A 13,981-nucleotide genomic window follows, 5' to 3' on the forward strand; every position below is an offset into this window, starting at 1 on the left:
TGGGGGCCAGCCGGGACCTCGGGGTGCGGTGGGGTGGGGGCCAGCCAGGCCTTGGGGTGCGGTGGGGTGGGTGGGGGCCAGCTGGGCCTCAGCCTTCCACGGCGCCCGCCAGTCAGACTCTGCTCCAAGCGGACACCTGCAGCGGAGGGGCCCAGGTGGGGGGCGTGGGGACACTCCACCGCTCAGGGCAAAGGCAAGCTGCCCGGCCACAGGCTGGCTGTCCCCACGGCCAGGATGCGGGACGGACCCTGGGCGAGCAGCGACGTGAAGGAAAAGCCAGAGAGAAGCAGAGACTGCGAGGTGCTTTATTGACACATCTTTCAGGTTACAATACAGTTCCAGACACGTCTCAGTACGGAGTCACACAAATGATACACACACAATACATTTTTTCCAATGTCACTACTGTTCTTCACACAGATTCCTGACACAGTGCCACAGTGATGGGCACCCGGTGCCACGCGGGCGGAGCGAGGCACCGTCCCCCCACCCGTGAGCCCAAGCCCAAGGCGGGCCCACCCCCAGGGCCGCGCTTGGTCGTGTGTCGGGTCGGAACTCTGGCCCTGCGCCACAGGCTCCACTCGGAGCTGTCGCGGCGCGAGCGCACTACGGTTAGGAGGGGTCAGCGCGGGGGTGGTGGCCTGGGTCCCGCCGGCCGCCACTCCGGGTGGAGGAGCGGACAGGCTACAACTAACACTGACTCAGGCACGCGAGGTCCTGTGAAGGCAGAGAGGGGAGAGCAGGGCTGATTAATCACGGGCGCCGCGGGTCGCCGGACGCCGCGCCGCGGCTCGCACTGCAAAGTAACAGAATCAGACGTTATTCTCTCCAGCAGGGACCTGCGGGGGCAAAGCAGGAGTGAGAACCTGTCAAAGCAAAGGTGGTGACCGAACTTAAACACCGCGCAAAACCATCCAGGACATTCCTGCACCCCCCACCCCCCGGGAGGAATCTAAATGTTAAGACACAGGAGCGAGAACACAGCACCATCGGCAAGAGAGAAGGCCGTCACCAAAGGCAGGCGGGCGAGGACATCCAGAGAGGAGAAAGTCAGAGAGAGTGACCTTCCAGAACGGGGAGGGAGCTCGCTGTGGTGGCGGCCGTGGGTCTAGGCACGGAAGGTGCAGGAGAACAGGAGGGAGGGGGGCACGCAGGAGGCCGTGCCCGGGGGCAGTGGCGCCGCCTCGGGACGGAGCCACCCACACGGGGAGCCAGCTCACGATGCCCAGGTCTCAGGCTCGCCTGTGGTGGAACCTGGAAGTTAAAGTGTGGAGTTAAAGGCGAAGACGGAGAGTTAAAGTCCTCACGGAGGAAGAGCGGTCCTGGATCCCAGGCCTGTGAAAAGCAAAGAGGAGTTACAGAACACAAAGGACCCCTCGCTCTCCGCCGCCAGGGGGCGCCTGTGCTGCGCGTCTGACACACGAGACACCCCTGCAGAGCGCGGAAGGCGGAACAGACTTTAAAACTTGGCTCCACTGCGGGTGTCCCTGAGATAAAAAGTAGCTTAAAAGAAAACCATGCGAAGAGAATGTCAAGGTCTACCTCTAGAGGATATACATTATTAAACAGAATATATTAAAATAGTACATCCGTCCACTCTATTCAGAACTTAAAGCTACATCGTTGCTTCCTAAAGGGCCTGTATTTTCCTAGGCACGTTTTAAAATTCATAAAATAAACACAGCAAAACATCAACATGATCTTTCACATTTTAGTTGGTTAGAAATAAAAGGGAAAAACCGGCCCTCACTGAGGACACCTGCTCTGCCTGCCCGTCCTAACGAGAAGACTTCCTACCAAACACAGTACAGAAGAGAGAGAGTTAAGAGTTTTAAGAACATTCTCCCGAAAAGCAGGTTACAGCGTGGAAAGCCAAGGACCTTCCCAACCACACGCCACCGGAAGAAGGTGTACCTGGGATCCAATATGAATCAGCGAGTTCTGCTTTGGTTCTGGGACACAAAGCCACGGTGCTTTAGATGATGAAGATTAAACAGGTTGCAAAAAAACCTTACACAATAATCCTTAGGATTTAGCAGTAAATCAAGGCTAACCGCCTTTGGAGAATTCATATTTACGAATGTCCAATATAACCCTCTGTTCACAAGTTTTAAAAATAGTTGAAAAGGTTAATCGAAATGCTCACTAAATACGATAAAATACCTACACTTTCCCCTAAATGGTCTGAACTCCTGTGGCTTCCTTCACGGGGCGGGGGGGCTGTCCCCCTGTCCCTGGGGACCATCCGCCCCTCCCGTCAGGGAAGAGTCCCTTTAGAGTAAGGTCACTTAAAACTCCGTGAAGGACCAAGGCTACCTTCCACAAGCCCCCCTCCCCCAGCACCAAATAAATAGACCAGGGGGGGCGGGGGGGCCACACTCTACCTGACTCCAGGGAGATAAAATTAGGTCTAACGGTGAGTATGTGAAGCCAGACAACCCTACAAGCAGGAAGGGAGGAAAATTAAAAATGATTCTGAGCAGGCCAGCGTGACAGCGAGCGAGCCCAGAGCCATCTGCTGAGGGCACACAGGCCCAACTGGGGACTCGGGTCTTGACAGCCAGGCACTGGGCGCTCTAGGGGACTGGGCAGGGACCGAGGAGGGCCGGAGGGCGCTCCGGGCTTTCGGCACACAGACCTCTACCAAAACCCAACCGTCCACGCTGGGGTCCCTGTCAGTCCGGCGGTCTAGGAGCATGTGGAGCTTACCTTCAATTAAATAACAAAGAAATTAAAAACGATAACAGCAAAATAAACAGAACAAAACAAAAAACCCCAACAAGCCAAAAGAAAACTAAAGGAAAAAAGGATGGAAGTGACGGGCTCTGCAAACCACCCCTCTGCGCGAGGCCCCACCTCGGGCTCTCTCCGCCGTGCGGCTCCCTCCCGAGGGCGGGCTCCCTGGCGGGCGGGGACCCCCCTTGTCCCCCAGTGAGGGCCGCCCACGTGCCCACCCTGCGGCTAGCTGCCGCCTCCCAGCAGAGGTGGTGTGTCAGATGCCCCTTCGGGCAGCACGGCCCCCTCAACCCGGACCCAGGCCCCCTCCCCGCTCCTCTCTCCCCTCCACCCAGACAAACACCTTTCCCGTTCCCTCCAGCAACAGTCTCTGTTTACAAATTACGCAAGATGCTCTTTGAAACAAGACCCTGCGGCAGGATCTAAGCTCGGTCACAATTCAGCAAAGCTACAGAACCAGGCGGGAACCAGCTCCAGGACTGTTACAAATCGAGACAAGAACGACTCAATGGAAAGCGGCACCACGCCCCCCACCCCGCCCGCTCCCCGCGGGGAAGGACACACACCCACATCCGGTGCTGCCTGTCCAGAAAGGGGGGCCTCCACATGGCTTCTGGTAAAGAGACAGGATTTCTCCTTCAGAGTTATCAGTGTGAGGACTTCACAAAGGTGGCCAGACCGACCGACGGTAACGCAAGGTTCTGCTCAGTATGCGGCTAGGTGAGCTTCCATTACAGCACAAAATCAACACAAGACAATGTAAAAAAAAACGCACCTTGGCTCCACATAAGCACCTACTGTGTTTACCTTATGCGATATATCAATATTTACTGACTTTAAGGTTCCTGAATCTGGGAACAAATAATACACAGGTCAGGATACACGTATCAACTTACTACCATCTTTATAAAAATCGGATATACACACAAACACATCAACAATTATGGAACTGTATCCATTTAACTTTGATGAGACAACACAAAAGAACTAACAAATAGCTAAGATTGTTGCTGAATTGAAAGCATTTCCAATTAACGTTTTAATTTTAAAAGATCCGTATTTACACAGTACATTAAATGCTCCTGCGCGTCACTTTAGATGCATGATAAGTAAAGAACAAAGATAATGGTTGCAACAGATCTTCCAAAAGGGCTCAGCTTACGGGGGTCGGATTTCAGTGCGAAAAGCGCACTGAAAATGGAAATCACGTCACTTTCTCATTCGGCTTCTTTCCTTCGCCGCAGGTCCCTTGAGGGAACCCGGCTCCTGCTCCGGGCCGGCGGCCACGGCCAACGGCCGCGCACACCGCGCACACCGCGGCGGCCCTGTGCTGCGCTAACCAGGGCTTCACGGAGGCCCGGCTCCTCGCGGCCGGAGGCTTTGAGAATATCACAGGGAGAGAAAGCTCAGGTGTGTGTCGACGGTTAAGAGACACACACGTGTCATCCTCAATGCCAAAAGCGGACCCTGATGTCGCCACCAGGTCTGGAACAACGATGCCCACATGGGACTGATGACTTGTCACTAACTAGGGAAAAGTGCCTTTATGTGCCCACTTTCCAGAAACAACACGCAGCCGCTGGGTTTCAAAGCCACAGTAACTCAGACTATTTCAGAAAACGGTAAAAAAAAAAAAATTCTAAAGTCATTTTATCGAATCTGCTAGTCCTTGGTGGTCGACTAAGTCCCTCAACTGAGCGCGTCCCCACTGCCCGGCGGGGAACGTGGTCTGGATCTGTCTCAACTAGCAGGCCAGCAAGCTCACGGCGCCGGCGCAGTGCCCTGTGGACAGAGCCCAACAGACTACGCTCCGGACGCAGGAGCACGCAGGATGCGCGTGCCCCCCGGCCCAGGGCAGGCCCAGGGCACTGAGGCCGTGGACCCTGCCCTGCGCACCAAGGCGGGCCTGCGGGAACAGGGCGCCGGGCCCCTCAGCTGGGGGCTCCCTCACTCTGCCGTCCGAACAGCGGCCGCCTACCCCCACCGCGGATGCCACGCTAGAGTCCTCGCTCCAGAAAGCCTCACAGGGCCTGACCGCTCCGCTCCAGCTCAGGGAACCACAGATGAGAAACTATAAAACGTCGGCTGTGTGACCACGACACAGGCTCATGCGGCCCGAGTCCCAGGCCCGAAGGCGGCTCGGAGGCGGGAGGGCGCCTGGCCGCGGGCTCACAGCAGGCTCACAGCTGGTCCCGAGGGGCTGACGGGTGGCGCTGGGGCGGCAGGAGCTGGTTTCCTCGAGTTCTACTAGTACACCTGCCGTGAGATCTCAGGTATAAAATACAGCTAAAGTCCGAGAATGCACTAGCGTCTCCCTGCTGACAGTCCGGGGCCACGTTAGCATAAGCCCCGCAGGCAGACTCGGCTTGAGCAGAAGTCCAGTAAGGCACTTTCTGAAACACCTGACGGGACGGGCTGCACGAGCCGGTGCTTATGGGAAGGAAGAGTCTCACCTACAGGCGCCCCCCCAGGCCCCCGCAGGTCCAGGCCCGCGGACAGATCCCGACTTCAGTCTGGGCGTTGCGGTCTGGGGGGGGCAGCCACCCTCACAGCGCACCCCACGAGGGGCGACTGCCACGCAGAGCGGGAGCTTGCTCCCAGCTCTCAAGGATAGTGCGGCCCTGCTGACAGGCCTGCACACATGTCACTAGAGAAGGGATGACCAGGTCCCCGAAGAGTGTCACAGGCCACAGAGCCGGGGACGCAAACGCAGCACATGGGCCGCGTTTACAAAGAGGAATGAACCGCACCAGGCTGTGTCCCTCTGCCCTACTCGGAGAACCTGCAGTGCGGCTCGCAGGGCGGGGCTCGGAAGGGCTGCGCAGTGGCAGCGCCCGGGGGCCCTGCCAGGACCGCTGCCTCCCTCGGGAAGGGCGCACGAAGGGGAACACAGTCAGTGCTCTTGGAGTCATTTACAAGGAGCAGACTCCGCCGCGCAGTGGCATCACCCAGCCGCCGTCGGAGCCTGCTCTCCAGGACTCGCGGCTCCCGTCATCATCGCCCGAATTTCAACCTACGCTCTTCCAAGAGCCTTTTGAGGGCTTTCTGCGAAGACAGCGCAGCTCCGCCCGGCTGGGAAGACCCTCGTCTAGCCTGCACTGAAGATGGGTGCAACCATTATCAAGTGTTCTTTGCTGCGGAGACTACTCAGGATTTGTGGCACTAACGTCCCTCCCTGAACCTAAGTCACTGTGACCGGCCACACAGCACGACCACGAAGAGCAAGGTCCACATGCATCGTTAAGCACTTTGAAAACAAAAGGAAACAGAAAGTGTAGTTCTCTGTGGTGACAACAGAGCGGGAAGCAGTGTGACACCGAAGCCGGGCCGCCATGTCCCCAAGTCCGGCCCCGCTGGGGTCCACGCCGGGCGCCACTCTGCAACAGTTCTGCACGGCCGTGCGCGGAGAGGCCCGTGCTCGTGGGGCCGTGCACCGTGGCTTCCCTGAAGAAATCCCACAGCAAGTGTGCAGTGTCAGGTCGGCGTCTCCTGTTAGAAATCACTCGACAATCAGGGCCACGTTTATGTGGGACAAATCTATCATGTGCCTGCGGAAAGGGAGAGAAGCAGTCAGCACTCACCGAGCCCCATAGCCGGCCGGTCAGCTCTCCGGGCCCAGGACACCCAGAGCAGCGGGACCTGATCAGCGACTCTGCAGACGGGCAGATGGGCAGAGACCAGCACCCAGACCAGGAGTCCTGGCCGTGCTGTGGAAGGGCACCCGTCTGCACTCCGCACACACTGCCCGTGCATTTGCATCGAGGCACGAGGGCACGCTCACATGAAACCATGGCCGCTCCGCTGGAGAGCAAGCCATGCCCCCCAGCCAGCTCCCACACCCCCCCTACCCAGGAACACAGCGGCTACCTGTGGAATTTCTGCTGAAATGCTAGCGCATGAGCTGGCTCCTTGAACTTGGCTATGGCTTTCCGTTGCTGGGGGAGCATCTGTAAACTCTAGAGGAAAGAAAGCAAAAAAACATTAAAAAAAATTTATTTTTAAATTTTAGAGAGAGAGTGCAAGCGTGCGCACCCGGCAGGGGAGGGTCACAGGGAGAAAGAGAACCTTGAGCAGACCCCACGATGCGGGGCCTGATCCCACGACCCTAATTGTGACTTGAGCCGGAATCAAGAGTTGGACACTCAACCGACGGGGCCACCCAGGTGCCCCAAGAAACATCTTAATGCTGTGCTGTGCCTGCTGTAAAGCCCAGCATATTTACACATTGGCTGTAACACAAAACACGAGGCCAGGCTGACACCGGGGTCACTGAAGAACTATGTCCCCAGGAATTTTTCTTCCCTCATCCAGAGAATCCATCCCAGAGCCACGTCCAGGAGTACACCCCCGCCGCCGCCTGGCGTCAGGTGCCCGTGTGATCTGGCCACACGGGCCACTCAGTCTCTCTGCACCTTCCCTGTGGGGCCCTGCGGCAGACACGCTCGGAGTCACTTCCCGTTTGCACACTTCCTGCGGTGATCTCCCAGGGGGCCCTCACTGAACTCTGTTAAGGAGCAATGTCCACCCGGGGTGGGGGAGTGCCGTCCAGCGGGGCCCCTGGTCACCACGGGCGCAAGCGCAAGAGGCACGCACGCCGCCCGCTGCTCACAGCCAGGGCTGGCCTCGCCCGCGGCAGCTGCCAGCACTCCGCTCTCTCCGTGCTCAGAAAGCTGGTTGCTGGGGGATGTCCTACGTGAAGTCTTCCGGGGCTGAGGCAACCACTCTAGAGGCCCCCGCTCCTTGCGGTGAAAACCAAACCAGCGTGGGAAGAACACAGGCAGAAAGCCAGGAGCGAAGAGCATCTGGTCTGAAAAGAAAGCGCTGGGCAGAGCTAACTGCCGCGTGGTCCTCCCGCGTGCCCGGGGGAAGACACCTGGCTCAGGGCTCTCCCTGCGGCCGTGGGGTCGAGGGCCGAGGGTCTGGGAGGCTCAGGTCAGAGGAGAGGAGGAGACCCGAGTGACCTCTCAGCCGGCCCCACCCTCGAGCGCCCGATCGCTCTCAAGCCCGAGGTGTGGCAGCCAGCCCTGCACACGCATCTGGGCCTCCACCGGGAGCGAGCACACGCGGTGGCGGCAGGACCCCTGCACAGAGGGCCGGACGCCGGGCGGCCACCCACGGAATCGAGAAGGCTGTCTGGGGAAGGACAGCGGGAAACATGGCTGCTGGAGGCAGGAGACCCGGAGAAGTGGTGGCTATGTCACTGTGAAGCATGTCAACGATCCATGGTGGGAACACAGAATGCTCAGAAAGGGATGCCGTGCACGGGGTGAGCGGTCTCCGTTCCGATGCCCGCAGGGCCTCTACCAGTTAACAGGACGAGGGCCGTCTAAGGACACCCACGTTCCCAGACGTCACCTGTCAGTGCTCACAGAGAAAGGAATGGTCTCAAGTCTCCAAACGACACTGCGGGAAAGGAGCACGCTGAGCACATGGCCGCGGGGCAGCCAGCCAGCGGTGGGGACCCCCGACCCAGCGGGAGCGCAGGGGGTGGCTCAGGACAGCACGAGACAGCTCTCCCCATCTGCGGGGTCCGAGGCAGAAGCAGAAGCCCTGCTCGGACGATCTCACTACGGTTACATCAGCGGCACAAGTGACACCCAACGGCTGGTCTGGAAGGAAGGCATTCTCTTCCTTGGACGGCCCCCAGCAGGGCAGCTCCTGGACCCGGGGGCTCCCTCAAGTTCTGCACAGAGACCCACTTTCTCTTCCGTGCCTCCGGCCTCACCCTGGGAGGGGTGCCCGCTGGTGGGGCGCCAGAGGTCCTCGGCACCAGGGAGGGTGGAGGCTGGAGGGGCCTACAGGTGGACCGCTGGGCAGAGCCCCGGCTGGTGCTGAGGGCGGCGCCCCCGGTGGCTGCTGCCGGCACTGCAAGGGTCCCAAGGACTTCCCTGAATTTACCTCGTCTAAAACCGTTCCCTGTTCTCTGGGAGCAGGCAGGAAAAACTAACTGTGACGCTACCGCAAATGAGGATTCACACTCTACAATTCACAGACGGAATCGGGATTTCTGAGAATACCATGCCGTTCGTGTTTCTAGATACCAAAGGTGACTTCACAATATGAAATAAAGGGCTGAAGCTCCATCTTCACCACTTACCACATACAATCGTAAAACGCTTGGTGCAGAACTTCTGGCACCTGGGCACTCACACCTCGGTCTGAGGAGGTGCCAGACTAGACAGCACCTACTTCTGCTGCGATTCCTCTCCGGGAAGGGCTGGTTCTCAGGCAGTGGACACGAGTAATGAGAACATGGTCCTCAAACCTTCCTGTGTCCTTTATTTACACTTTCATGTCCTCTTTTAAAAATCAAGCGGTATTATCTACACAGAAGACTCCCGAACTTCTGTCCCGGGACTAGACGTGAGCCACAAGCCTCACGCTCAGCGGCCCCACAGTGAGGACGCGCACCCGCGCAAGCCAGGGGCACGGTCGGCGCCCACACTGCGCCCAGCGCGTCCCATGGCCGGCCGCCACCCCGGCCTCCCTGGGCCCACGCCCACGCCCCTCCATGAGCGCCTAGCTGGCGCAGCGGGCAAGGCCAACACACTGACTTCCGTCCTGATTTACTTTCACTTTCAGCAAGGAGACCGGGGGTGAGTGAGCTTCTCTAAGGAGCAAGGGCCAGAGGGCACCTGGGGCTGGGAGCTGCCCACGTGCCGCCCTGCAGCCCCACTGGGGCCGGGCCTCCAACCGCCTGCCCTGTCCTCCCAGGAGGATGTCCGGGTCGCCTGGTGCCCTGCCTCCTCCCCCACGAACTCAGGTCAACTGGAAGGTTGTGGGGACACCAGCAGGGCTGTGCGGCGAAGACCTGTGCCGGCGCCCCAGCCTCTGGCCACTCGCTCCTACCACCTGAGGGGAGTGCCTGCCGCCAAGATGGGACGGTCAGTTTTAGACACAGTGATGCTGCTTGAGAGCAGCCCCACCGACAGTGAGGAGGAGCGTGTCCCCGCGGTCCCCACCGCAGCCCTGACACACGGCCGTGGGGTGGCCCTGCTGAGGCAGGCCCCAGAGCCCTGGGGTGGCGGCGGGACAAACGGTGTGCGGAGGGAAGCGTGCGCTGCACGGCAGGCCCGGCACCCGGCTCCTCGGGGGATCCTCCCGCCGCCGCAAGTTCGGTCCCACGCCCCTGCTGTGCTTCTCCCTGGCCCCGGGGGCCCCCATCCACACTGGGTTCCGCGTGCCTGCTCCCCACAAGGGCCCCCGAGAGCCCTGGGCCATCACTGCCGTCCTCAAAGTCCTCTTTCCGGTGGTGCTCGCTGGGCCTTGCACGAGGGCCCCAAGTGAACCATGCTCCTGGCGTGGCTTCAGATCTCAGGGCCAGGTCTTCTCCCCGGACGCTCCGAACTTCAGAACCACAGACTCCAGCTCCGCGCTGCAGCCAGGCCTCAAGGCTGGGTCACGCTCTCACCGCCAGCCCTGCACCGGCCGGCCCACGGGGCACGTGGAGGCCATGCGGCTCCTTCCCCCGGTACGAGCCGGGGTGCGGAGACCCAGTGGGAAGGCCTAGACCCAAGACGGAGGAGAGAGCTCGCTGCGGGCCCGGCTGCGCTGGGAAGGATGCCCGCGGCTCGTGCTCCTGCTCGGGCACCGCCGGGCACACGCAGGCATGAGCCGGCACCTGCCGTCCCTGTCCTTGGTGCCGCCCTTACCTCAGGGACGGTCACGACGGGGGACAGTCATACTCTGACCTCTAATGTCGAGCCTTTGTGAGGAAACGGCTTTTTTGCTTCCACACCCTGCACAAGCGAGCAAGTGGGGAGCTAAAAACAACCACATAACAAAGCCACAGAGGCCCTCGCTGCCTCTCTGCTGATCTAAGAGTCCGGTGTCTTAGGACAGGGCAGGAGGTCAAGGCCATGGCCACAGAAACACGCGCCCGGCAGGCACCAAGCTCCCGCTCTCGGGACCGCGGGCCTTCAACGGCTGAGCACTGCCGCCCGGCGCCACCTCCCCTGAGACCCAGGGATGCGCGGCCGCACTTGCCAGCCGCCGCTGCCTTCTGGCTGTACCGCTTCTCCAAGATGTGCACAGCTTCCCTATTCTGGAAATAACGAGTTGATAAAGGTCTTTAAAACGGACTTTCTAGCGAGCCTGTGAGTGCTGTCGAAGGGGATCCCCTGCTGACCCCAGAGCCCAGCCAGGAGCCTCTCCGACTCCACAGTCCCAGCAGGGGAGCCCGCAGACAGGCCCATGACTCTAAGGTAAGGGCCCAGAGGAACGGAGACCCTCCACTCCAGACACCGCCGTCTGCTGCTACACTGAGTGGCCACCAGGCGGCGCCAGAGTCCACCGCACAAGGAGGCGGCAGGCGACAGGCAAGGCGGGCGCAGGCCGGGGTTGCCTCCGCTGGGCACCGTCCCGCCCAAGTGTACACCGAAACCAGGTCTTGTTACAAACATCTTTTTAAAGTGTGTACTCAGATTCATTCTTCAGCTACCCAACACCAGCAGAGGCTGGTTGTGTCACTTTTCTCATGAGAAACCTGGCACCCTGTGAACGTGTCTAAACATCCACGTGCTCCCGCTCAAAGCACCCTCTGGGACGGAGCCGGGCAAGACGCGAGCAGGTGGCTTTATTCGCCGGGGGAGGCACAGGCCCTGGTGAAGGCGCAGAACTCCGCCCACAGCGAGCCCCAGGGGCAGCGGGGGCCTCGGCTCCCAGACGCCCCACCGTAAGGGTAACAGGTGTAACCGAGGAAGTTCCCTCCTGCCTCCCTACCCCTCAGATGAAACAAGGCGTGAAGTAACCTAACGCGGCTTTGGTCTGGCTTCACGTCCCACAAGCAAACTCAAACTTCCCACTTTCAGCACGGCAAGACCACGACTAGGGGGCTCAGCGATGGCTCCAGGCTGATTTCTGCCATGCAGCCACGGACCCTCACTGAGCGCAACTCGAGGCAAAGAGCGCCGCTGCTCAGACGTGGGTCCTGGAAACCGTGTCCGCGTCAGGGTCGCTCCAGAGACCGGGACTGCGTGGAGGCGGCAAAGCCAGCGCCCCCTCTCGTGAACTCTGTGGCTGAGCACCTGAAACCTACCAGGCACTCTGCGGCCCGGGTTCTGACCACGGGGACGCACAGCAGGCAAAACACGGGTCTGTCTTTTCAAACGCAGGATTTTACCAGTGACGGACACAGATTGGGAGAGGAGCCGCTGACCCACCTGGATGGGCCCGACTGACGTCAGCAGGCTCTTCAACTGGGCGTCAGTGGTGGACGAAGACAGCCCTTCCACGGACACGACGCACGGCTCAGGCTTACACTCCACCACGCGCAGGTTCTGCTTGTTGGGCATCAGGCGTCCCCGGCCCATGGTGCCGGCCATGCCCCGGCCTCTCCCGTGCGTGATGACCTGCCAACGACAAGAGTGACCGTCTGACTTCTCGGCTCCGGGTTGGTCTTAGCAGCTACAGAGATGAGAAGTGTGCGCAAGCAACTGAGGACCCATGAGATACCCCACGGGCTCAGGCTCCCCGCGATCTCACCCGCCACCCGCAGGCTTCCACGTCTACCTCGAAGCATGCCTCGGACACCTGGAGGCGGCGGAAGGAGATGGCACGTGGGGGGCGGGGCGCTGAGAACCTTCTTGGGGCCTGGTCCTAGCAGCCCCAGGCCCACTCCAGGCCATGCCAGTGGGGACTGGGGCCCCCACAGGCCACGTGATACCCCCAAGCCTCCTCTGACTCCATGTGGCACCCCGAGAACCTGGAAGGCGGCTTGTGTGGCAGGGGGGCCGCTGAGGGTCACAGGGGCTGCTTTCTGGCTGCCGCACAACAACCATTGAAAGTATCCACGCCACAGCCATGCCCACTAGCTCCCCCGGCCACGCATGTCACTGGCCCACAGAAGGGCCCGGACCTTAGGAATCTGTAAGCTGCCAAAGACTCAAAACCATTATTTCAGGATCTTTTAAATACAAGGAGACAGCTGATTTTTCTGGTATTCTCTTTTTCTTTTCTTTTTTCCTTATGTTTGTTTATTTTTGGGAGAGACACAGAGTGTGAATGGGGGAGGGGCAGAGAGAGAGGGAGACACAGAATCCGAAGCAGGCTCCAAACCCACAAACCGTGAGATCATGACCGGAGCCCGAGTCAGATGCTCAAGTGAGCATCCTCTGGTGTTTTCTGATTAGAGAATTAGGCCGAGCGCCCCCTGCAGAGCAGCCGTGGCATGTAGGCGGCACGGAGACACTGAACAGCACCAGGGTCCCCAGACCTCCTCCCGAACTCTGTCCTGGAGTCCTCCTGCTCCAGCCAAGAGGAAGGCAAATGCCCACAAAACTGCATTTCTTAGCACTCTGAGGAAGGGGCAAACACCCTCCCGTGAAGTGAGTGAGTGAAAAGCACGGGAGGGCGTTCGGACAAGTCATGGCGGGAGACAAGAACGGCGCACGTAAACAGAAGGCAGGGGAAAGCCACGTGACCACTTCAAGGGGTGCAGGACAAGCATCTGACAAAGCACAACCTCCCTTCATGATAAAAACCCTCCACGCTGCAGCTTTAGAGGGAACAAACCTCAGCATGATGAAGGCCGTCTATCAAACTCAGCGCCCACAACGGCGAGCTGGCGGGAGCTGCTCGCTAAGGTCAGAAGCAGGACCGGATGTCCACTCTCACCACTTCCGTGCAACCCGGCACTGCAAGCCCGGCCACAGCCGTCAGACGACATGAGCAAATGAAAGACAACCAAACCAGCTCAGGGAGAAGTCGAACGTTGACCATGTGCGGACGACAGGGCTCTCTGTAGAGAAAACCCAAAGACTCCACAAAATCCACTGGACCTGATGAATGCGGGATACGGAATCAACGTTCAGAAATCGGCTGCACTTCTGTGCACCAACAATGAAGCAGCAGCAGGAGAAATTAAGAACAATCCCATTTACAACTGCACCAAAAATAATACCCAAGAATAAAGTTAACCAAAGACATGAGAGACCCATATTCTGAAAACTATGAAACACTGAAAAAGAAACTGAAGAAGACACGAAGAAACGGATCGACATTCCATGCTCAGGCTAGAAGAACAAACGTTGTTAAAATCTCGATACTGCCCACGCCATCCACGTACTTAATGTCCTCCCTATGGAAATACCAACAGCGTTTGTCACAGCATTTGAACAACCCTAAAATTTACACGGCACCTCAGAAGACCCCCAAACAGCCAGAACAACGAAAAGCAAAGCAAAGTTGGTGGTGTCATAATCCCAGGCTTCAAGTTATACAGCAAAGCCGTAGCAATCAAAACCCT

At 59.1% G+C, this 13,981-nt stretch overlaps 1 protein-coding gene across 1 annotated transcript in view; it reads right to left on the reverse strand.

Moving 5' to 3' along the window:
* Positions 1-285: 285 nt before the first annotated feature.
* Positions 286-13,981, reverse strand: part of RBM33 (RNA binding motif protein 33) — a 99,919-nt gene continuing 86,223 nt past the window's right edge. Inside the window, exons 19-21 of the mRNA XM_029954274.1 lie at positions 11,898-12,086; positions 6,604-6,692; positions 286-6,284 (exon numbers count right to left, since the gene is read on the reverse strand). Coding sequence (XP_029810134.1) covers positions 6,236-6,284; positions 6,604-6,692; positions 11,898-12,086 — 327 coding nt within the window. The 3' untranslated portion in view covers positions 286-6,235. The remainder of the gene's footprint in view (positions 6,285-6,603; positions 6,693-11,897; positions 12,087-13,981) is intronic.

Source organism: Suricata suricatta, chromosome 2 (genome assembly GCF_006229205.1).
Source record: "Suricata suricatta isolate VVHF042 chromosome 2, meerkat_22Aug2017_6uvM2_HiC, whole genome shotgun sequence".
NCBI lineage: Eukaryota > Metazoa > Chordata > Mammalia > Carnivora > Herpestidae > Suricata > Suricata suricatta.